General features: G+C 47.3%; 2 protein-coding genes and 1 pseudogene across 2 annotated transcripts; 2 read left to right on the top strand and 1 right to left on the bottom strand.

Moving 5' to 3' along the window:
- Window positions 1–777: 777 nt before the first annotated feature.
- Window positions 778–7,693, top strand: LOC136660422 (C-signal-like). The gene is made up of 6 exons (XM_066637589.1): window positions 778–924; window positions 1,839–1,890; window positions 3,277–3,467; window positions 3,876–4,034; window positions 5,231–5,341; window positions 7,574–7,693. Exons 1-6 carry the CDS (start codon window positions 778–780, stop codon window positions 7,691–7,693), a joined length of 780 nt encoding a protein of 259 aa, XP_066493686.1.
- A 3,701-nt stretch (window positions 7,694–11,394) lies between these two features.
- LOC136660440 (C-signal-like) lies at window positions 11,395–17,787 on the top strand. Its single transcript, XM_066637617.1, has 6 exons — window positions 11,395–11,541; window positions 12,983–13,034; window positions 14,911–15,101; window positions 15,502–15,660; window positions 16,072–16,182; window positions 17,668–17,787. Exons 1-6 carry the CDS (start codon window positions 11,395–11,397, stop codon window positions 17,785–17,787), a joined length of 780 nt encoding a protein of 259 aa, XP_066493714.1.
- A 1,331-nt stretch (window positions 17,788–19,118) lies between these two features.
- LOC136660827 (5S ribosomal RNA) lies at window positions 19,119–19,237 on the bottom strand (annotated as a pseudogene).
- Between the last annotated feature and the right edge of the window lie 2,048 nt (window positions 19,238–21,285).

Here is a 21,285-nt window from a genome sequence, read left to right as displayed (position 1 = left end):
TAATTGGGAAGGGGATTTGACTAAGGCAATGGTTCCCAAACATTTTTGTCTGGCGCCTCCCTTGACCGACTGGCACACTGGCCGTGACTCCCCAATAGGGCTACAATCCTATACATTGTATAGGGTGGCAGGTCTTTCACAAGGATTCGGTAGTTCCACTGGCTGGTTTCCATGGTTCTCTGGGGAGCCACAGCTCACAATGTGAAAACCACTGAACTAAGGAAAGAAAGGTAACCTGTAGGTTCAGGATCATGGATGGCTGGTGCAGATCGGAGGAAACCCACTGGAAAAGCATGGCCTTCCCCCAAAGAAGGGAACGAATGTTCTCTTACCCTAAGGAGGCCTCCAGGACTGTCCCGCCTGCAGAATATAGTGCACATTCCATTGGGACAGCCACATCCGCAAGCAGGTGAGTTAGACAGAATTGGGCTGCTAATCTACTGCTGTGGCACGAGGGCTACCCAGAGATACAGACAGTCTCTCCCTGATCTCTTTCTCTCTTCCAAACTACTTTGTTCAGGTTTTTGCCAAGCGTCTTCCCCAACTGGACCAGAAGCCTTCCTTCTCTGCCCCCTTTCTAAGTGATGCTTACAAGCACAGTGCAAGAATATTCAGGTTTCTATCCGTTTCCCTCTGATACACTCAGCTCTGTGCCACCAGAGTGTTGCCAAATACAGAGTCTGAGCTGAAGGAGGAGCTTATTGGGTGGGGCTGCAAGCCTGAGCACAGAGCCTGGACACCGATCTCTGCTAGTCAGTTGCAGGAAAGGAAAAAGAGATGGAAGCACTGCAGCCACGTCGTGTGCTGGTGACTGGATCCAGCCGGGGCATCGGCTTAGAGATTGTCAGGCAGCTGGCTGGGAAAAAGAACCGACCAGAATGGATCTTTGCCACCTGCCGGGACCCAGAAGGTGCAGGTGCCCAGGTGAGCCCAGATGTGGACCTAAGGTGGACATGAGGGTGGATGCTTAAAGAAGGAAATTCCTTTTGATGTTGAAAAAATGGTACCTAGTAGAGCAGAGCTCTCTGGAAAGACTTCTGCAACCTCCTATTATTTATGCAGTTGTTATTATTAATATTAGTGAGCCAGGATTTGTACTGGGAAGTGTTCCCAAGGTCCCTTACAAATGGGTTGCTTAAATAGGGAATTAAATGAATTAATTAATGAATCGATTAATTAAACAGGAAATTAATCTAATTCCCCTGATGTCCTTTGCTGAGACTTCCCCTTTGGTTGACCAATTTGGGAGCTGGAAAGGGGTTCCTTCTCCCATTCCTCCGAAGAGCAGTTATAGAGGAATGTGATGAATTTCGCTGGTGTTGGAAATTATTGAGAATAACCAGATGAAATTTTCTGATTACTAAAGGGAATGCATATCACTTCTGTTAACATGGGCTTAATTCTGAGAAAACAGGCTTAAGATCACTGCCTTTGCTTTCATTAAAAGTTGATTATGAAACGTAGGAAAACACCCTCACAATTTATTCAGGGCAATTATAGCAGACTAACTGATAGATGGTTAGTTATGCTTCATGCTCAAACCAGAAGACTGTAATGATTTGGATTAATGCGTGTGCACACACCCGCAGTGACAGTCCAGGTGGGGCCTTTGCAGAGTTTCTCTTGCAGTGTTCTCTAAGAACTGAGTTGCATAACTTGAATGTTCCCCATTCAGAGCAAGGCCATTGCAAAACTTGAGATTCAGCCTGAATGAAGAATGAAACAGGGGCACACCCGATGAGATCTCATGCTTCCTGTTATGCCCTGTCTCATCACATCTGAATCTGTAGATTGGCTCTTGTGTGACAGTCTCTGATCTGTTTCTTTGGCTCTTTTAGGACTTGAGGAATTTGGCTGCAAAGCATAAGGAAGTGGTGATCGTCCCGCTGGGTAAGTAGCTGCTCTTCGCTACCACCCACTGAAATTAGAGGGGGCATGAGCTGAATTTCAAACTGTTGCACACACAGTCACTTTTTTTGCAGATGAAAAGTGGATTGGGTCCTCTTTGTTGTGCTCACTCGAGAAATGTTTTGCCCAGGTGGCGTTTCCCTAAGAGCAGGGGTGCTCAATAGGTGGATCGCGATCTACCGGTAGATCGCGAGGCAAAATGAGTAGATTGCAGAGTGCCGACCCCCCCCCTTCAGGTGCCTCTGGGAGGAAACGCCGGGAGTAAGGCCCATTGTACTCAATGGGGCTTACTCCCAGGTAAGTGTGGCTAGGATTGCAGCCTCACAGCCTAATCCTAGGCATGTCTACTCAGGAGTAAGTCCTGTTATACTCAGTGGGGCTCAAGGTACACCAACATACATTGTACACATAAATGTTATATGTTATGATGGCGCGAACATTGTAAAAGAAACTCTGGTAGATCTCCGGGCCTTGCTGGGTTTCAAAGTAGCTCTCGAGCCAAAAAAGTGTGAGCACCCCTGCCTTAGAGAGACATCCAATTTTCTGAGATGTCTGAGTCTAGATCTTTTGTGTCTGCAGAAATGCAATTCAGGCACTGCTTTTTGGTGGCTGAGAAAGACAATGCAGACATTGTTATTTGCATCAGTGCAGCATTCAGAAAAAGAGCCTCTTGTGAATATTATCATATTCTTTACTTCTTATGACCATATGGAGCACACTTTAAAAACTAGGTAAATGCAGCACTTTGTCCTATGCTTGTTTTTCCATCCCATTTAATTCCAAAGTTCCTGCTTTCTGGTCCAATGTAGTACTTGCAGTTCCAAATGCATGAGGTAAACTGGAGCTAATGCTTCAGGGTGTGGATGGGAGAGGTGTCTGCTGCCCACCTCTTTCCAACCCCCTTCCTCCACATCTCCATCTCCTGCTTCCTTGATTTGAGAAGGGAGCAGAGAAGAGAGCAGAGATGTAAGTGTGGAAGAGATGACAGCGTTGGGATGCTGTCATGGAATAAATCAGGGCTACTTCACATGTTAAGAAGGAGCAACTGAATTTGCCCCTGTGTTTACACATGACAGGGAGCCACAGCATGCATGTGTATTATGAGAACTGCATATAAAAACATATGCTTGACCACGTATACATTACAAGCAATATCGCTGCATCTCTTCTGCAGGTGCTGACTGCCATACAGCAATCAGCACCAGTCATAAAAGGGGGTCTGGCAGCACACTCTGTAGCATGCTTTCAGGAAGTAAGGGATGTGATGGTGGGGAGTGAGGCAATAGTGCTGGTGGTTCTGCTGAGATGAATCCTACCTATGGATGGATGATTTTGCTCCCTGCTGAAATCTTCTCTTTGCTGCTATAGATGTGTCTGATGTTTCCACCATCAAGGCTGCTGCGGCTCAAGTCACTGAGCAGCTAAAAGGGGCCGGGTTGAATCTCCTGATCAACAATGCTGGGGTTGTTGGGGTTACTGGAACCCTGGAGAATGAAACACCGGAGAACATGTCTGAAGTGTATAGGATCAATGTGATAGGACCCTTGATGGTGACCCAGGTAAGTGCATCTTGAGGCCCTTTCTTCTTGGAAACTTCTTGTCTTCCTGGAAGTGCAGACCAAGTAGCCTGGTGCAAGTATTTTTTAATGATGTGGACATGCATGGATTCCTACCAATATAAGGACAATAAGACTATACCTTTAACAACTGCATGACAGACAGAAATTCAACAGATGATACTTCCCGCATTATGGAGGTGAATTGTTGAAAGAATGTTGTACCAGGACTGTGAGTAGCAGCCATGTAGATGGTCCACAACTGAACACTGGCACAACACTGGCTGTGAGACTGCTGGTCTCACTTTTGGATTCCCATTGTCGCTTTTGCACTGATGAAGGGATGTCCATTTCACCAGCCCTTCCCCCAAAACTATACAGCTGCTTCTATTTGTTTCTTTCCATCTCCAGGCCTTCCTGCCTTTGCTGAGGAAGGCAGCTCAAGAAACCCCAAAGAAAGGAATGAACTGCAGCAAAGCTGCCATTGTCAACATAACCAGTTTAGCTGGCTCCATCCAAAATGGCTTTCAATGGGATTCTGCAGGCATCACCTCTTACCGTTGCAGCAAGGTATGGACATAGCTAGAATGCAAACCTTTGAAGGGTTAGCTCTCTTGACAGCATTGTAGGAAGTGTCTTTCCAGCACAAGCTCTTTCTTCGTTTTTGTTTTACTTTCTCCAAGGTCATCCTTTTCCTCCCATTTTCCCCACTGTGATGAGACAGGAAGTGCATTCATTGGGGCAGGGACTCTGTCCTTTTTCTCTTTGGGTATGAAACGGCAAAGCGCCATGTACATCAATGCTGCTGCAAGTTATGGCCTTTGCTTCAATGATAATAGAAATGAATTGATCCAATTCAGAGGCACTTTTCAACTTCTGCAGTGAAAACTTTGTTCAGGACTGCATCTGCTTACCACTGAAAAATAAAATAGATATTAGGGGTCCCTATGCAGAGCAGCTAATATTGCTGTGAAGCAGATATTGATGGCAGTGCAGAAGTTTGAATTTATTTTATTTATAACTTAGAAATGGAAAGTTCAGCAACATGCAACAGTTTGCACTGGAAAGAGAACAGAAATCTGTCCCTAGAAAGTGTACCAAATACAATTGTTTAGGCCTACCGAGCCCTCCTTTTGACTTTCTTTCAACTGGGAGCAGAGGCATCACTAGGGTTTGTGTCACCCACTACAGGAGGCCAGCACATCACCCCCATGATGGACCTTCTCCCATGCAATGGGTGGGGCAAAAGCCCAGGTGGTGGGCGTGGTGATGTACCAATTCCCCACCCCCACTGGTTTTTTGGCCATACTTTAGATAGAATAGAGATATTTCAAAGCAGTTTATTTCATTGCATTCTGCTGTAAATTACACATCAAATGGTATATAACATGATGGTATTATTCCTACAAACCGATATTTTAGCGATTTTGGTCACTAGTAGTGTAACCCCCCTCCAAGAATATCACCTTACTAACACCTTATTAGTTCCATGCTATGTCATAATAGCATCTCATTGGCTTTTTGAACCTTCAGTCTCATTTGTCCTTTTTGAATTAAGGAAGTGCACTTTTATATTACGTAAGAGCGCTGCATTTTGTTTTCTAGTTTTTTTGGCCATAACGTTTGATAGAATGGAGATATTTCACTCAGGTTTTTTCATTGAATTCTGCTGTAAATTATGCATCGAATGGTATATAACATGATAGCGATGACATTGACTGGGAGGTGTCATTCACTGCCCTGTTTCTGCTTTGTCTACTTCCCAGACTGCTCTAAACATGCTGTCACGATGCATGTCACTGGGATTTGCCAAAGATGAAATCCTGTCCATCGTGTTGCATCCTGGGTGGGTGCAGACAGACATGGGAAAGTCAGTGGTAGGTGATTCATTGTGTAATTTTTTGCCTGACTTATCCTGATCTTGAACTTATTTAAGAATTACATCTAATGTCTAAGTAATACTGTATTTCCAAAATATGTCCAAATCATTAAAAAAAATTATTTTGAACCTGCAACAGAATGTAGTTTATCCTCAAACCTAGTGCCCACTTGCCCCAAGCAGGTCACTTCCCGGTCTTCCAGTGTGTGGCTGTTCTTTTTTCTCAAAAGACACTTCAAGATCCTGTCGCTCTCTGAAGCTACTGGCAGCACAATCCTATCCCCGGCGACTCTGCGGGGTGCAGTGGCACTGGATCAATTGCATCCAGCAGCACTGCCGGGGCTTCTGGAGGCCTCCTTAGGGGAAGGAGACTTGCATTCCCTTTCTCCAAGTAAGGGTGCAGGGATTGCAATGGGTCTCCTGTGCCAGCTATTTTGTCGGCGGAGACTCGAGGAGCTCCATGTTTGGCTTTTCAGTCCAACATCTGAACCTACTGTGCTCTGGGCAGCATCCATCTGGCACTGAACTCAGCGCCAACTGGCATTGGGCCGGCGCCAACACTGACTCCTTGCAGGATGTTGCAGACGTGCCTTACAGCATGTAAGGCACTAGAGCTCAGCACCAGAGCTCAGCACTTAGGACTGAGCCCTGAATATGGTCAGTCTATAGCTGACTGTTTTCTGGGCAGAGGGAGTCTCCCCTTCTTTTCATGTTAACACACCCACTTCAACACACTCAGGGTATTGCATCTGTGAGTGGCTGTGTTTTACTTGCAGCGCTCAACCATCCGAACTCTCTGTTTGTACAATACCCTGCCTATTTTAAAATTGCCTTTGGTCTGATCCAGGAACAAATTCTAGGATCACTCTCCAGCTAAAATACTAATTGTCCAGGCAGTGGCGGACCTCCCCAGCCCCACGCCCCAGGACAAAGGTCCACGATGGCACCCCCTGCAGGCTCTCGCCAACCCCCCGTGCACAAATCCACACACCCCCACTTACCAGAATCTCACGGAGCCTCGTGCAACCATAGACTGCTTTGGGGAAGCCTCTTTGAAGCTTCCCAAGGCTTTAAACCTGAGGTATTCAATCTGTGCATCCCGTCTCCCTAGTGAGGCGTGGCTAGCCTCCAGGGGCGTTGCCAGGCATCTTGGGGAGAGGGGCTGGGCTGCTCTGCTCTGCTCTGCTCTGCTGCATGTGCTGCCTCCTGACTTGGTGCTTTCCTGCAGCTGTGAACAAGGTGGGTGGGGCAGCGTGAGGCTGGGAGGGTGTGTGAAACATGGTGGGGGGAAGTGAGAGAGAAGACTGGCTGGGCAGGCAGAGGTGCCTCATGTCATCATGGAGCTCTCTCCATGTGCAACCTCGCCCCAAGGACTACATTTCCCAGTGTGCTCCTCGCCCTGGGCATCCTGGGATTGGTCAAGGCTGGAGGAGAGAAGAGTGCAGAGGTGGAGGGCAGGTGTTCTGCTGCTGAGCTCAGCTGCACACGCTGCCTCTTGACTTGCTGCTTTTCCGAGGCTGAGAATGAGGTGGGTGGGGCAACCTTGCAATGTGCAACCTTGCCCCAAGGACTACATTTCCCAGTGTGCCCCTCGCCCTGGGCATCCTGGGATTGGTCAAGGCTGCTTGGGAAGGAAGGAGCCAGCCTGCTCCTAGTGGGGGTGTGTGTGTCCAAATGCCCCAGCCTGCATCCCTCTGCCTTGCCTGGGGGGAACAGGGGTGGCATCTGCATGTTGGGTGTGTGTGTGTGAGCAGCCCCATCTACTTTGGGGTGAGTTGTAATCTTGCTGTATGTGGCTGCAATCCTTTCCACACTTTCCTGGGAGGAAGCCCCATTGACTCAAATGGGGCTTACTTCTGAGTAGACCTACATAGGCTTGGGGGTCTGTGTCAGCTTAACCCAGGATCCTCACCTTTCTCTTTTTCCTCCCCCTTCAAAAACGAAAAAAGCCACTCTTGATGACTTTGTCTCCAAAAAATGATTGAAAATAAAAATCCCCATTCCTTTTTAGCCATTCCCCTTTTTCCTCCTGCCTCCTTTTGGGGGGGGGGGGTTGTAGGAATGGCGTTGTAGAGTAGCAGCTACTCAGAAAAAAGGCAGCTTACTTCTGTTTGCCTTTGATCGTTGAATCAGGTGCAAGGGTATTAGGAAGACTCCTTTCAGTTGATTTCCTTCATTTTTGGTCACTTTTCCACTGTCCTTGTACAACTCACCTGTTCTCTCATTCCAGGGATCGCCTCCTATGACACAGGATGAGTGTGTGCAGAGCATCCTGAGCACACTTGGACGTCTCTCTGAGAAAGACAGTGGCACTTTTGTGGATTGGGAAGGGAAAATCATTCCCTGGTGAGACACACCAGAATGCCAGCTTCCCTGCGCTGCAGGGTAATTCCTTGCCAGGACCAGTGCAGGGTTTGAGCGTTTGGGTGGAGTTAGGTGGCAGACTCCTTCAAGCGTCTCAAATGAGCCGCCTTGGGTGCCCTTCGGGGAGAAAGTCAGAATATAAATAAATAAATAAATAAATAAATAAATAAATAAATAAATGAGCTGTGTTTTGTGTGTGCTACTTTGAGCAGCTTCTGAGGTGGCGCCTTACATCTTCTTATGATAGTTTTAAACATCTGTTCAGATCTCCAAGTAGTTGACCTTTATTGGAAACATCTACAGGACTGATCAAAGACAGTACAAGCTGCCACTGGATCAGGCGAGGAGGAGGAGAAAACATTTTCGTCCTTTCTCTCAAGTAGACGCCCAGGGTCTTTAGGATTTCTCATGGAGTCTCCCATCCGAAGAGTTTCCTGGCCATTGAGATCTGCTGACCCTTTTTTGTCCATTCAGGGGAACTAGCTAAGCATAGCTTCATAGCTAGACTCTTGAGCTGTGACCATTCACAATATCAAATCCCAATCTCACAACCATAATGTACAGGTCTGGTAGAGTCTATAAGGAGAAACATGGAGAATTAATGGGAAGCCACTGGAGGACCATCATGTTGAGGAACTATGGATATTGTGTCATTGTGCCGAAGTCCCACACTGAACCTATATGGTCTATATGAAGGGAGGGCACCAGGATGCAGGTCTCTTGTTATCTGGTGTGCTCATTGCGGCATTTGGTGGGCCGCTGTGAGATACAGGAAGCTGGACTAGATGGGCCTCTGGCCTGATCCAGTGGGGCTGTTCTTATGTTCTTAACTACAATTCCCAGGAAGCCTTGCAGGTCTCTTGTTATGTTCCCTGGGGCATTTGGTGGGCCGCTGTGAGATACAGGAAGCTGGACTAGATGGGCCTCTGGCCTGATCCAGTGGGGCTGTTCTTATGTTCTTAAACTACAATTCCCAGAAAGCCTTGCAGGTCTCTTGTTATCTGGTGTGCTCCCTGGGGTATTTGGTGGGCCGCTGTGAGATACAGGAAGCTGGACTAGATGGGCCTATGGCCTGATCCAGTGGGGCTGTTCTTATGATCTTGTGCTTTGTAATGACAGAAATTATGGCATTTGCTAAATCCTTTTATAATAAATGGCAACTTCTTTGCAAATGTAATCTGTATTCTGTACTGTGTATTCTGTCTGTTCCTGATAGCAATCTGTCCTTATAATTATAAGCTTTATAGGGCTGCCCTGGCTGAGTGGACAGGGAGGGTGGTGAATTCATCTCTGAGGGAGGGGTTGCCTTGAAGCAGGCAATGGTTCACCCCCTCCTGAAGAAGCCCTCCCTGGATTCCACTAATTTTGACAACTTTCGGCCGGTCTCGAATATCCCATTCCTGGGCAAGGTGATTGAGCGGGTGGTGGCGTCCCAGCTTTAGAGGGTTCTGGAGGAAACGGATTGTCTGGACCCATTCCAATCTGGCTTCAGGCCGGGGTTCGGGATGGAGACTGCCTTGGTCGCCTTGGTGGATGACCTTCGCCGGGGGATGGACAGGGGGAGTGCAACCCTGTTAGTCCTGCTGGACCTCTCGGCGGCTTTCGACACCATCGACCATGGTGTCCTTCTGGATCGGCTGGCCAGGTTGCGGCTTGGAGGCACTGTTGTGAAGTGGTTCTGCTCCTTCCTGGCTGACAGATCCCAGAAGGTGGTGCTGGGGAACGCCTGTTTGGCACCCCGACCTCTTAGGTTTGGGGTGCCGCAGGGTTCCATCTTATCCCCCATGCTTTTTAACATCTACATGAAGCTGCTGGGAGAGGTCATCCGGGGGTTGGAGTGGGTTGCCATCAGTATGCTGACGACACCCAGCTTTATCTCTCCTTTCCCCCTGATTCTGAGGAGGCGGTTGGGGTCCTGGATCGCTGTCTGGAGGCAGTTAGGGGCTGGATGTGGGTGAACAAGCTGAAATTAAATCCGGATAAGACAGAGGTGCTCTTGGTTCGGAAATCCACAGCTCGGGTGCTGGACTATCGTCCTGCTCTGAATGGGGTTGCACTCCCTCTGAAGGAGCAGGTCCGCAGCTTGGGGGTTCTCCTAGATCCACAGCTGCTCCTGGAGTTCCAGGTGGCGGCGGTGGCCGGGGGAGCCTTTGCTCAGCTTCGGCTGATTCGCCAGCTGCGACCGTACTTGAGCTACGCGGACCTGGCCACAGTAACCCATGCCCTAGTGACATCTAGATTAGATTATTGCAATGCGCTCTATGTGGGGCTGCCTTTGAAGACGGTCTGGAAATTACAGCTAGTACAGAACGCGGCTGCTCGTGTGGTTGCTGGAGCACGTCGGTTTGACTCTGTCGAGCCGTTGCTTCAGCGGCTACACTGGCTGCTGGTTCTGTTCCGGGCCCAATTCAAGGTGCTAGTTTTGACTTTTAAAGCCCTTTACGGCACGGGCCCACGGTATTTGAGGGACCGCCTCCATCCCTACAATCCTGCCGGTACTCTTAGATCATCTGGGGGGGGGGCCCTTTTGACTGTGCTGCCACCAAGAGATGTGAGAGGGGCGGCGGCCAGGAAGAGGGCCTTCTCGGTGGTGGCCCCCGAACTGTGAAATGCCCTCCCCTTAGAATTGAGAACTGCTCCCTCATTGCTAGCATTTTGGCGTGGACTGAAGACCTTTTTATTTCAAAAAGTTTTTAATTGTTGACAGGCTGGCTGGTGTTCTTGCTTTTTATATGAGAATCCATGGGGTTTGTTTGTTTTTTAGATTTTTAATTATTGTAAATTGTTTTAATGATTGTTTTTAATGTTATATTTTAAATTGTTTGTAAGCCGCCTTATGTGCCCTTTGGGCAAAAAGGCGGGGTATAAATTTATATAATAATAATAATAATAATAATAATAATAATAATAATAATAATAATAATAAGCTTTGTGGGAGAATCCTGTGCATGAGAATTCATATCCAAAATAACTTGGGGAACTAGAGATAAGGAAAAAGAAAGTGGTAGGAATCGATTTCAACCCCTTATGTTTTTGGAGGGTATATTTTCCCAGGAGGTGGGGTTACTTGTGAAAACTGTGTCCTTGTGTTCTTGGAGAAGAGAAGCAGCTTTGCCTAACTGGGGAGGGGGTTTGACTAAGGAAAGAAAGTTGACCTGTAGGGTCAGGGAACTCAGATGGCTGGCGCAGATAAAGGTGACCCTGTGAAGAAGCTGAGCCTTGCCCCAAGGAAAGGGAAGAAACACTCCCTTACCCTGAGGAGACTTCCAGGACTGCCCCCCCATGTAGGATGTAGTGCACATTCCATTGGCACAGCTGCCTCAGGGCTCGGGTGTGTTAGTTAGAATTGGGTTGCTGGTCTGCTGCCTCGGGACAATGGGTGCTGGAGCAGCCCAGAGCCCTCCCTGCTCTCCTTCTGTCTTCCAAACTACTTTATTCAGGCCTTTGCCAAATGTCTTCCCCAACTGGGTCAGGTGTCTTCCTTCTCCAGCCCCTTTCTAGGCAGTTCTAGTAGAGACCATGCAAGGTCTCCACCCATTTCCCTCTTCCACACTCAGCTCTGTGCCACCTGAGTGTTGCCAAATACAGAGTATGGGCTGAAGGAGGAGCTTATTGGGTGGGGCTGCAAGCCTGAGCACAGAGCCTGGACTGATCTCTGCTAGTCAATCGCAGGAAGGTGAAGGAGAGATGGCAGCCTTGGAGCCACGTAGCGTGCTGGTGACTGGATCCAACCGGGGCATCGGCTTGGAGATTGTCAGGCAGCTGGCTGGGAAAAAGAACCGACCAGAATGGATCTTCGCCACCTGCCGGGACCCAGAAGGTGCAGGTGCCCAGGTGAGCCCAAAGGTGGACCAAGCTGGACTTTAGGGTGGATGCATAAAAAGGGGAATTCCTTTTGATGCTGAGAAAATTTTGCCCAGTAGAACTGAGCTCTCTGGCACAATTGTTTCAGCCCCGTTTTTCTAATTTATTCTGCTATTTTTAATACTGTATTAGTGAGGCTGAATTGGTACTAGGGAGTGTTCACAAGGTCCCTTACAAATAGATTATTTAAAAATGGAATTAATCTAATTGATTGATTAACTAAATAGGAAATTAATCAACTTTCTGTCAATATCCCTCGACAAGCCTTGCCTTTTGGTTGCACAATTTGGGAGGTTAAAGAGCTGGAAAGGGGTCCATTCTGCCATTCCTCTGAAGAGCAGTTATAGAGAGATGTGATGAATGTCAGAGTTGTTGGAAATTATGAGAACACGGTAACCAGATGAAACTTTCTGTAATACAAAAGGGAATGAATATCACAAAGCCATAACTTCAATTAAATGTGGGCTTACTTCTGAGTAAACATGCTTTTGCTTTCATGTTTGCTAAGCTAACATGCCTTTGCTTTCATTAAAATTACTTACAAAAGGGAGGAAAACATTCTCACAGCTTATTCAGGGTAGTCAGAGGGGACCAATTGATACAACATGCTCAAAGCATAAGACTAGAAGGATTTGGATTAATGCTGGTGTCCCCCCTCCCAGTGACAGTCCAGGTGGGGCCTTTGCAGAGTTTCTCTTGCAGTGTTCTCTAAGAACTGAGTTGCATAACTTTTAAGTTGCTAAGTCCCTTAGCAACGCTCGTGCTACCATTACAGGAGGGAGGCTGGCCCAAGCCCTGCGGGGCTGTTGAAACAGGCAAGCCTGTGCTGGCTGACTCAGGCCAGCGTGGGGGTCTGGGAGGGGGTGGGGGAGGTGTTCCAGGGCAGGTGGAGGGTGGGGGGAAGGCAGGCCTGTGTGCTGGGGCAGTTCAGTGGGGGCGGGGCCAGGGTCCACACTTGTGCCGGATCCTAAACCCAGTTCCAGGTGGTCCAGAGCAGCTCTGGGCCGCTAGGATTTTCGCCACCTGTTGAGGTGGTGCAGATCTGATGGGGCTGCTGCAGCTTTCCCTGGGCTAAGGGGAAGGAATTCCCCTTGCCCCTGGGTGAGCCGCAACCGGCTCCAAACCCACATTATATGCAGGGCAGGCCAGCTCTCCTCACTGTTCCAGTGTGGGATAGGATTGGGCTGTGAGTTGTATATCTTGAATGCTCCCCATTCAGAGTAACGCCGTTGTCAAAACTTGAGATTCAGCATGAGGTTACTCAGACTGAATCTCAGGAATGCAACAGTTGCATACACACCATTAAACTGGGTGAGATACAGTCACCTCCTGTGACTGTTCTGCACTTCTCACCATGTTTGAGTCTGTTCATTGGCTCTTGCACGAATGTCTGTTTCTTTGGATCTTTTAGGAGTTGAGGAATTTGGCTGCAAAACATCAGGGAGTGGTGATTGTCCCACTAGGTACGTACCTGCCGCTCTCTCTGGCCCCCATTGTCGCTTTGTAATTAGTGGGGGCATGCATTGAGACTTCAGTGTGTTTCACAGGACCACTATTTTGTAGATAAAAAGTGGACTGGCTCATTCAAGAATGTTTTGCCCAGGTCACATTTCTCCAGTTTTTTGAGATGTCAGAGACTAGTTCAGTGTTTCTCAACTGGTAGTCCCGGTACCACTGGTGGTACTTGAGGTAATGTCTGGTGATACTCGCAGGACCCCTGGACGCCTACTGCCCAACAGTGATACCAGGAAGACCACGAACAACACGCAACAAACAACGGAAGCAAGCAGGCTCCAAAACATGCTTTTCCTTGCTTGAAAAAGCCGCCCGTCCACCCTGAGCCTCTTACTAGTGTTTGTCACATGGCATCTGGCCTCCCAACCCAGAAGTAACTGGCTATGAAGTAATTGCTAGTTTCTTTGGGTGGTACTTTGAATAGATGGACCATGTGAAGTCATACGGTGGAGAACAAATGTTGAGAACCACCGGATTAGAAATGCAATTCACTTCTTAGGCACTGCATTTTGGGGGCTGAGACAGACTAGCAGCCGTTGCTATTTGCATCAGTGCAGCGTTCAGAAAAGGCCTCTTGTAAATATTACTGTCCTTTCTTTACTTTTTATGACTCTTAATGTGCACTTTAGAAACTAGGTTTACAATACTTCGTGGTTGGCTTGTTTTTCCACCCCATTTAATTCTGAAGCGGCTGCTTTCCCCATAGTCTTTGCAATTTCAAAGCCATGAGGTCAACTGAGGCTGTTGCTTCAGGCTGTGGACGGGAAAGCTGCCTGCTGCCTGCCTCTTTCAACCCCCCTGCCTCCACCAGCTCCATCTTCTGCTTCCTAGATTTGAGGAGGGAGCAGAACAGAGCAGAGTTGTAAATGTGGAAGAGATGACAGTGTTGGGATACAGCTTTTCTTTGAGAGTGTAGAATAAATCAGGGCTACTTCACATGTTAAGAAGGAACCATGGCATTTGCCACTGTGTTCATACAGGAAAGGGAAGCACAGCATTCTTGTGTATAATATGAATTCTGTGCACATTAATGTAATGCAATGTAATGTGCACTTGTCTGTGTGCACATTACATTATTTTCTTATGGCACAATCCTATCCAGGCCAAGTGATGTTAGTGCTCCTTTTCTGCTGGCATTGACTGCCCTAAAGCAGTCACCGCCAGGGGTAAAAGATACTCTGGCAGCTTGTTCAGTAGCGTGCTGCCAGGAACTATGATGAGAAGGCAGGAGCTTTCCCACCTATTTGCCAGCAGATCCGGAGTTCCCCACTGCCAAAGGTAAGATGGTGGGGGAGGCAAGCTGGCATAGGGGAAAGGCAGAATAGGGGCTGGGGAAGGCAAAACAATGCAGCGATAGGATGGAAGAAGGGTTGATTGGTATGGCAACCGGGACAGAGGATAGGCAAATTGGGTCCTGGAAGGGGTCAGGCTTGATGGCAGCAGTCACTACCAATTCCTAACTCGCTTCATGGATCCGATCCTGTGGCTTCAGTCACGCAGATCTTCACCAGCTATTTAGCTAGTGCAGGTCTGTAGAGCCCCTTGCTCCAGTTGTTCCCTTACCCAGAGGAGGCCTCCGCAACTGCCACCCGCAAGACGCAGTGGTAGCCATCTGGTGCTGTTGCATGGGTGGGGCCAGGGGGAAATAGGATTGGGCTCTTCGTATTCATAAATGCAAGAGTGCATAAGGAAAATTAATGTGTGAAGTTCTCTGAACTCCTGGAGGGCCAGGAGGACAGAAGTGGTGGTAGTTCTGCTGGGATGTGTCCTGCCTATGGAGGGTTGTTTTGAACACTGCTGAAGTCTTTTCTTTTGCTGCTGTAGATGTTTCTGACCCACCCAGTGTCAAGGCTGCTGCAACCCAAGTCACTGAGCAGCTAAAAGGGGCCGGGTTGAATCTCCTGATCAACAATGCTGGCGTTGCTGGGGTTCTATCACTTCTGGAAAACGAAACACCCGAAAACATGTCTGAAGTGTATAAGATCAATGTGATAGGACCCTTGATAGTGACCCAGGTAAGTGCATCTTGAGGACCCTTCTTGGAAACTTGTCATTTTAGAAGTGCTTTATATTTGCAGACCTGGTCTATTTTCTAGTGATGGTGCCATACATGGATTCCTACCAATTTATGGACAATATCACTGTGCCTTTAAAAATTGCATGACAGGCAAAAATTCAACAGGTGATACTTCCCACATTATGCAGGCGAATTGTTGAAAGAATGTTGCACCAAGATTGTGGGCAGCTGCCATGTGGATGTGCCACAGCAGAATATTGGCACAATACTGGCAAATAACTGCTGGACACTCATTTGGATTCCCGTTGTTGCTTTTGCACTGATGAAGGGATGTCCATTTCACCAGTCCCTGCCCCAAAATTATACAGCTGCTTCTGTTTGTTTCTTTCCGTCTCCAGGCCTTCCTGCCATTGCTGAGGAAGGCAGCTCAAGAAAGCCCAAAGAAAGGAATGAGCTGCAGCAAAGCTGCCATTGTCAACCTAACCAGTATAGCTGGCTCGATCAGAAACGGCTTTGAATGGGATTATATAGTTGTCGCTTCTTACCGTTGCAGCAAGGTATGGACATGGCTAGAATGCAAACCTCTGAAGGGTTAGCTCTCTTGAAAGCTTTGTAGGAAGTGCCTTTCCAGCACAAGCTCTTTCTTCATTTTTGTTTACACTCTCCTAGGTCACCCTTTTCCTCCTGTTTTCCCCACTATGATGAGACAGGAAGTGCATTCACTGGGGCAGGGATTCTAGCTTTTTTTCTCTTTTGTGTACAAAACTGCAAAGCATCATGTGCATCAATGCTGCTGCAAGTTATGGCCTTTGCTTCAATAATAATAGGAATGGTTACTATTCAGAGGCACTTTCCGACTTCTGGACTGAAAAACATGGTTCAGGGCCATATCTTTCTTACCCTCTTTTTGATTTAATGTCCTTTCTTTCAACTGGGAGGTTTTATTCACTGCCCTGTTTCCTTCCCAGACTGCTCTGAACATGCTCTCACGATGCATGTCTCTCGGATTTGCCAAAGACGAGATCCTGACCATCATGTTGCATCCTGGGTGGGTGCAGACAGACATGGGAAACATGGTGGTAAGTGCTTCATCCTGGACTCATATCTTGTCCTAGATGCAGTTAATTTATGAAATAAGTTCAGTCTCTAAGTAACATAGTAAAATTATTTCAGCACCTTAAAATTTTGGGGGGGATCCTGCAACAAATATTGCATGTCCTCAAACCTGGGACCTACTTGCTCCAAGCAAGCCAATCCCTGACACCCAGAGTGCAGCTGTTCATTTTTTCCCAATGGACATTTCAACATCCTGTGTCTGTTAAGGCCAATGAATATGCCAGTCTGTATCGGGCTGTTTTCCGTGGAGAGGAAGGTTTCCCCTTCTTTTCCTGTACTAACACACCCACTTCAACAAACTCAGGGTGTTCCTCAAATTTGTAGAAACCATGACTCCATCTGTGAGTCCCTCTATTTTACTTGTAGTGCTCGGCCATCTGAGCTTCTTGTTAGTATATGCGATACCCTGTCTGTTTCAAAATTGCCTTTGGTCTGATCCAGCAACAAAATCTAGGACCACTCATTAGCTAAAATACAACACAGAGTTCAATGTCCTGAAGCACATTTTAAATTTCAGTTCAGTGCTGAATCCCCAAGTGTGACCAGACGGAGGGGTTGAAAGCTCACAGTCAGCTATTGAAGGCAATGACCACCCTGTGTTATTTGACACCAGCACAAGGCCTTAAAAGATAGAATGCCTTTAGATGAGGATGTTCTGTACTTGGCTTAACTGCAAAAAACTATTTGTCCAGTGCCAAGCCCCAGCCTTCTGTCTTGATAGGAAGTGGACTGGTTCCCCAAGGGAGGACAAAAGGTTGCAGGGATAAGACCTTTTGAAGCTAGGATTCAACTTTGAGTCTGCTGCTCAGGTCAATGAAGCCCATTTGCTGAGACAATAGGCTGCACAATTTAGAGGAAGGCACCTCTCTTGGGAAACAAAAAGTGACTTTAAATGACTGCCCATGCCATGCAGCACTATTGAAAGGGCAGCCTGTTTATGGGGGTCAGCTGAGGACTCTGTGGGAACCTGTGTTGGCTGAGGATAGCAAGCCCAGGGAGGAAGGGTACATCAATCCATCCCCTTCTGCCTTGCATGTCTGAGTACTAGGCAGAAGGGCTTCCTGAACTGCTCCAATGGGCCCTATCTTCCCACTGTTGGTAGCATTCATGAAGTTGTCTGAGACTTTGAACAAAGCCATGTTTGCTAGTGGTCAGCAGCAGAGTGCATTTCAAATTCCTTGAAGGTTTGCTTCATTTTGTTGAAAAGATGCTTAAGTAAACTCTCTGACCACCACATACTAACCCAATTGCAGAGATGTTACACATCTCCAAACAATCCTGGGGAACCTCCAGAGGAATGGCATTGTAGAGGAGCAGCTTACTTCTGTTTGCCTTTGATAGTTGAATCAGGTGCAAGGGTATTAGGAAGACTCCTTTCAGTTGATTTCCTTCATTTTTGGTCACTTTTCCCACTGTCCTTGTACAACTCACCTGTTCTCTCATTCCAGGGATCGCCTCCTATGACACAGGAGGGGAGTGTGCAGAGCATCCTGAGCACACTTGGTCGTCTCTCTGAGAAAGACAGTGGCACTTTTGTGGATTGGGAAGGGAAAATCATTCCCTGGTGAGACACACCACAATGCCAGCTTCCCTGCACTGCAGAGCAAAACCTTGCTGGGTTCTGTGCATGCTTTCAGCATTTGGATGGAGTTAGGTAGCATGCACTCCTGCATGCTTTTCAAATGAGCTATGCTTTGAGCAGCTTCTGAGGCTACACTCTCAATTTTTTAATGATATTTTTCAACATTAATTCAAATAACCAATTAGTTAACCTCTACTGGAAACATATATAGGTCTTCAGGGCTAGCACAAGACCTCCTAGCAATCACTGAATCAGAAGAGGAGAGGATCACTGGCACAGTGATACCAATGGGACATGTGCTGCATCCTGCAGTTGGGTGTCACTCACAGAGGCCTCCTCAAAGTAAGGGATTGTTTGTTCCCTTATTTCGGAGTTTCATTGCCCTTACGTCAGTGCTGGAAATAAGGCTTCCATTCAAAGAAGTTCTCGGCCATTGAGATTTGCTGACCCTGTTTTGTCTGTTCCGTGGAACTTGCTAAGCATGGCTTCACGGCTAGACTCTTGAGCTGTGTTCATTCACAATATCAAATTGCAGTCTCGAAACTGTAACATAGAAGTGTTTTGTTCTGGTGAGTAAGATAGGATTACAGGCCAAGTTGTATTGAATACAATGGGCTTATTTCTGAATAAAACAAATAACACTATTTTGAAACACCTCTACTTATAAGTCTAGTAAGGATCAATAAGCAGAGACTTGAAGTATTTCGAGAGCCATTACAGGACCTTCATGTTGAGGAACTTTGGATGTTGTGTCATCATGCCTAAGGCCTACACTGCGACCTGCTTAATCTTCTGCTTTGAAGTAGCAGAAATTATGACTTTATTAAATTCTTTTATAATAAATGACAACTTTTGCAACATGTAATCTATATTCTGTGTGTTTCCGATAGCAATCTGTCCTTACAATTGTAAACTTTATGAAAGAATCCTGCACATGAGAATTCATATACACAAAATAACCTGGGTAACTAGAGAGAAGCAAGAAGGAAGTGGTAGGAACCTACTCCAACCTCTTATACACAAGTTATATTTCTCCAATACTGGGAAAGTGGGGTTAGTTTTAAGTAAAGCCCTTGTGTTCTTGGAGAAGAAAAACAGCTTTGCCTATTTGGGAAAGGAAAGAAACAGCTTTGCCTATTTAACTGAGGAAAGAAGCATGATCTATACAGTCAGGGTAGATGTGTGGTTTGAACCTTCAGCTACAGCAGTGGACCTCCCATTAGCGGAACTCGTGCGCCTCCAGGACCACGCGGGAAGCCATAATGAGGCTCCTGATTGGTTGGTTGGCAACCTTCAGTCTCGAAAGACTATGGTATAAGCCTACAGCACCCGGTATTCCCAGGCGGTCTCCCATCCAAGTACTAACCAGGCCTGACCCTGCTTAGCTTCCAAGATCAGACGAGATTGGGCATGTGCAGGGTAACACTGTCAGAAACTGTGCTTCTTGTTTTCCGAAAGCACAGTTTAGGATTGCAAGGAAGCCTCAGACAGCCTCTCCTGTTGGTCCTGGAGTCGTGCAAGGTTCCATGTTGGTCCAGGTGAGTGGGGGAGACGGCTTTACATGGGGGGGCGGCTTAATGGAGCTTTGCCCCAGGGCACTTTGAGGGGAGGTCTGCCACTGTTCAGCCATAACGGGAACTAGGAAGTTACAGGATATGTTACTTGAGGTAAGGAAATCCCTGTGTTATTTCCCCCCTCCCAAAGGATCTCCTCTATGGAGAACCAGTGCAAGGAAAGCGCTCTACAGGTAGACCACAGCTGCGATACAAGGACATCTGCAAGAGGGATCTGAAGGCCTTAGGAGTGGACCTCAACAGGTGGGAAACCCTGGCCTCTGAGCGGCCCGCTTGGAGGCAGGCTGTGCAGCATGGCCTCTCCCAGTTTGAAGAGACACTTTGCCAACAGTCTGAGGCAAAGAGGCAAAGAAGGAAGGCCCATAGCCAGGGAGACAGACCAGGGACAGACTGCACTTGCTCCCAGTGTGGAAGGGACTGTCATTCCCGAATCGGCCTTTTCAGCCACACTAGACGCTGTTCCAGAACCACCATTCAGAGCGCGATACCAGAGTCTTTCGAGACTGAAGGTTGCCAACTAACTAATGCTAATATTTTCCCCCTCCCCATATGAGAATTCCTAAGAATATTTAGCCTGAGCTTACCTGAGCTGTTCTGCAGCCTCCACTAGTAATACTGCTCAAATGGCCTCGTTTTTTTCAGTCGTGGGTACTGCTCTTCTTCTAGCAGCAGAGAAACCAAAGCCCTGGCTAGCCAGCATGATGAGAAAGCCATGTTCCAGTCCTTCAGTTACTCCATCAGCAGGTTTGAGTCAGGCAATGTTAACAGATCAGAAATTATGCTTCACTCTGATGCTGACCTTCAGCTATCACAACCGCCTCCCTGTCCTGGGAGTTGAACCTTCAGCCACCTGGGCTCTAGCCTTCTCTTCAGCACTCTTTCTCTCCTTTATATCTGGTGGAGCAATCCAGGCATGCACCTGGAGACCTGCAAGCTAGACCTGCAATGTCTCCATTTCCTTGTGAACAAAGCCATTGTTATTCATTTCTCCAGGAGAAAGAAAGAAAAAGAAATCCTCCCTTGTTTAGCCATAATCCATTAGATGTTTAAAATACCCAATGCTGCTTTTTTAAAATCCCCCCTTCCTGTGCCAAATTACATCTCACTTTTTTTCTGGAGGGAGGGGTGTGCTACATTTACACGATAATTGTGTGCATGAAACAACTGGTGACATGGTTACCAGAGGATAGCCATGAATATACCATGGGTTATCTCCTAATGCACTTTGAATACTTTGACCCCCACCCTTCCTGGGGTCATTTTTTTCCTCAGTGTTTCATCTGCCTTTCTGTGTTTTCCCCCCACACTTAAAACAGCAAGGCAGCCAGGGGCAAGTGGGCTTGAATAAGATGCTGCCGGATAAATCCAGAGGCCTTTGTAGGGCAGGGCAGAGCAATGTGGGACCTTTATCAGGAAGGGGGCAACATCTTGAATGGCTCCCAGTCCAGCTGCTGCAGTTTCACTCCCTTTTGTGGCTTTCTACCAAACTGATAACACACCAGACCACATTTAGGATATCATGTAACATGGTTTGCAGGTTTTCCCCTCTCTCAAATTTCCTCTCAGATCTTCTCACAAAATCTAGTCCTTCCCCTCCCCTCAGGAACTCTCATGAAATGTATTTCACCAGCTTCTCTCTGTTACTTCCAAAAGGGTCAAAATAAATTGCCTCAGACACAGTGGCGTAGCTAGCAGGGGGTGGGAGGCGGTCCACCCCAGGTACCGCCTCGGGTACCACAAATGCCCCAACATCACTAACATCGCGGAGGTTACAAGTAACCCCATCATGCCATATACCGTTGGATGTGGAATTTCCAGCAGAATGCAATGCAAGAAACTGGATTGAAATATCTCCTTTTCATCAAAAGTTATGGCCAAAAAAGCGGAAACAAAAAAATGCATGGAACCCT

Source organism: Tiliqua scincoides, chromosome 9 (genome assembly GCF_035046505.1).
Source record: "Tiliqua scincoides isolate rTilSci1 chromosome 9, rTilSci1.hap2, whole genome shotgun sequence".
NCBI classification, from domain to species: Eukaryota; Metazoa; Chordata; class Lepidosauria; order Squamata; family Scincidae; genus Tiliqua; species Tiliqua scincoides.
The sequence above is the reverse complement of the archived record's forward strand: the minus strand, read 5'-3'. Positions and strand labels throughout refer to the sequence as shown.

Excerpts from the sequence above, each read along its gene's own strand:
- LOC136660422 (XM_066637589.1), top strand. The coding sequence starts at position 778 with ATGGAAGCACTGCAGCCACGTCGTGTGCTGGTGACTGGATCCAGCCGG. Across the intron at positions 925-1,838 it reads CAGAAGGTGCAGGTGCCCAG|GACTTGAGGAATTTGGCTGC; the intron begins GTGAGCCCAGAT and ends TGGCTCTTTTAG. Across the intron at positions 3,468-3,875 it reads GACCCTTGATGGTGACCCAG|GCCTTCCTGCCTTTGCTGAG; the intron begins GTAAGTGCATCT and ends TTCCATCTCCAG.
- LOC136660440 (XM_066637617.1), top strand. The coding sequence starts at position 11,395 with ATGGCAGCCTTGGAGCCACGTAGCGTGCTGGTGACTGGATCCAACCGG. Across the intron at positions 11,542-12,982 it reads CAGAAGGTGCAGGTGCCCAG|GAGTTGAGGAATTTGGCTGC; the intron begins GTGAGCCCAAAG and ends TGGATCTTTTAG. Across the intron at positions 16,183-17,667 it reads CAGACATGGGAAACATGGTG|GGATCGCCTCCTATGACACA; the intron begins GTAAGTGCTTCA and ends CTCTCATTCCAG.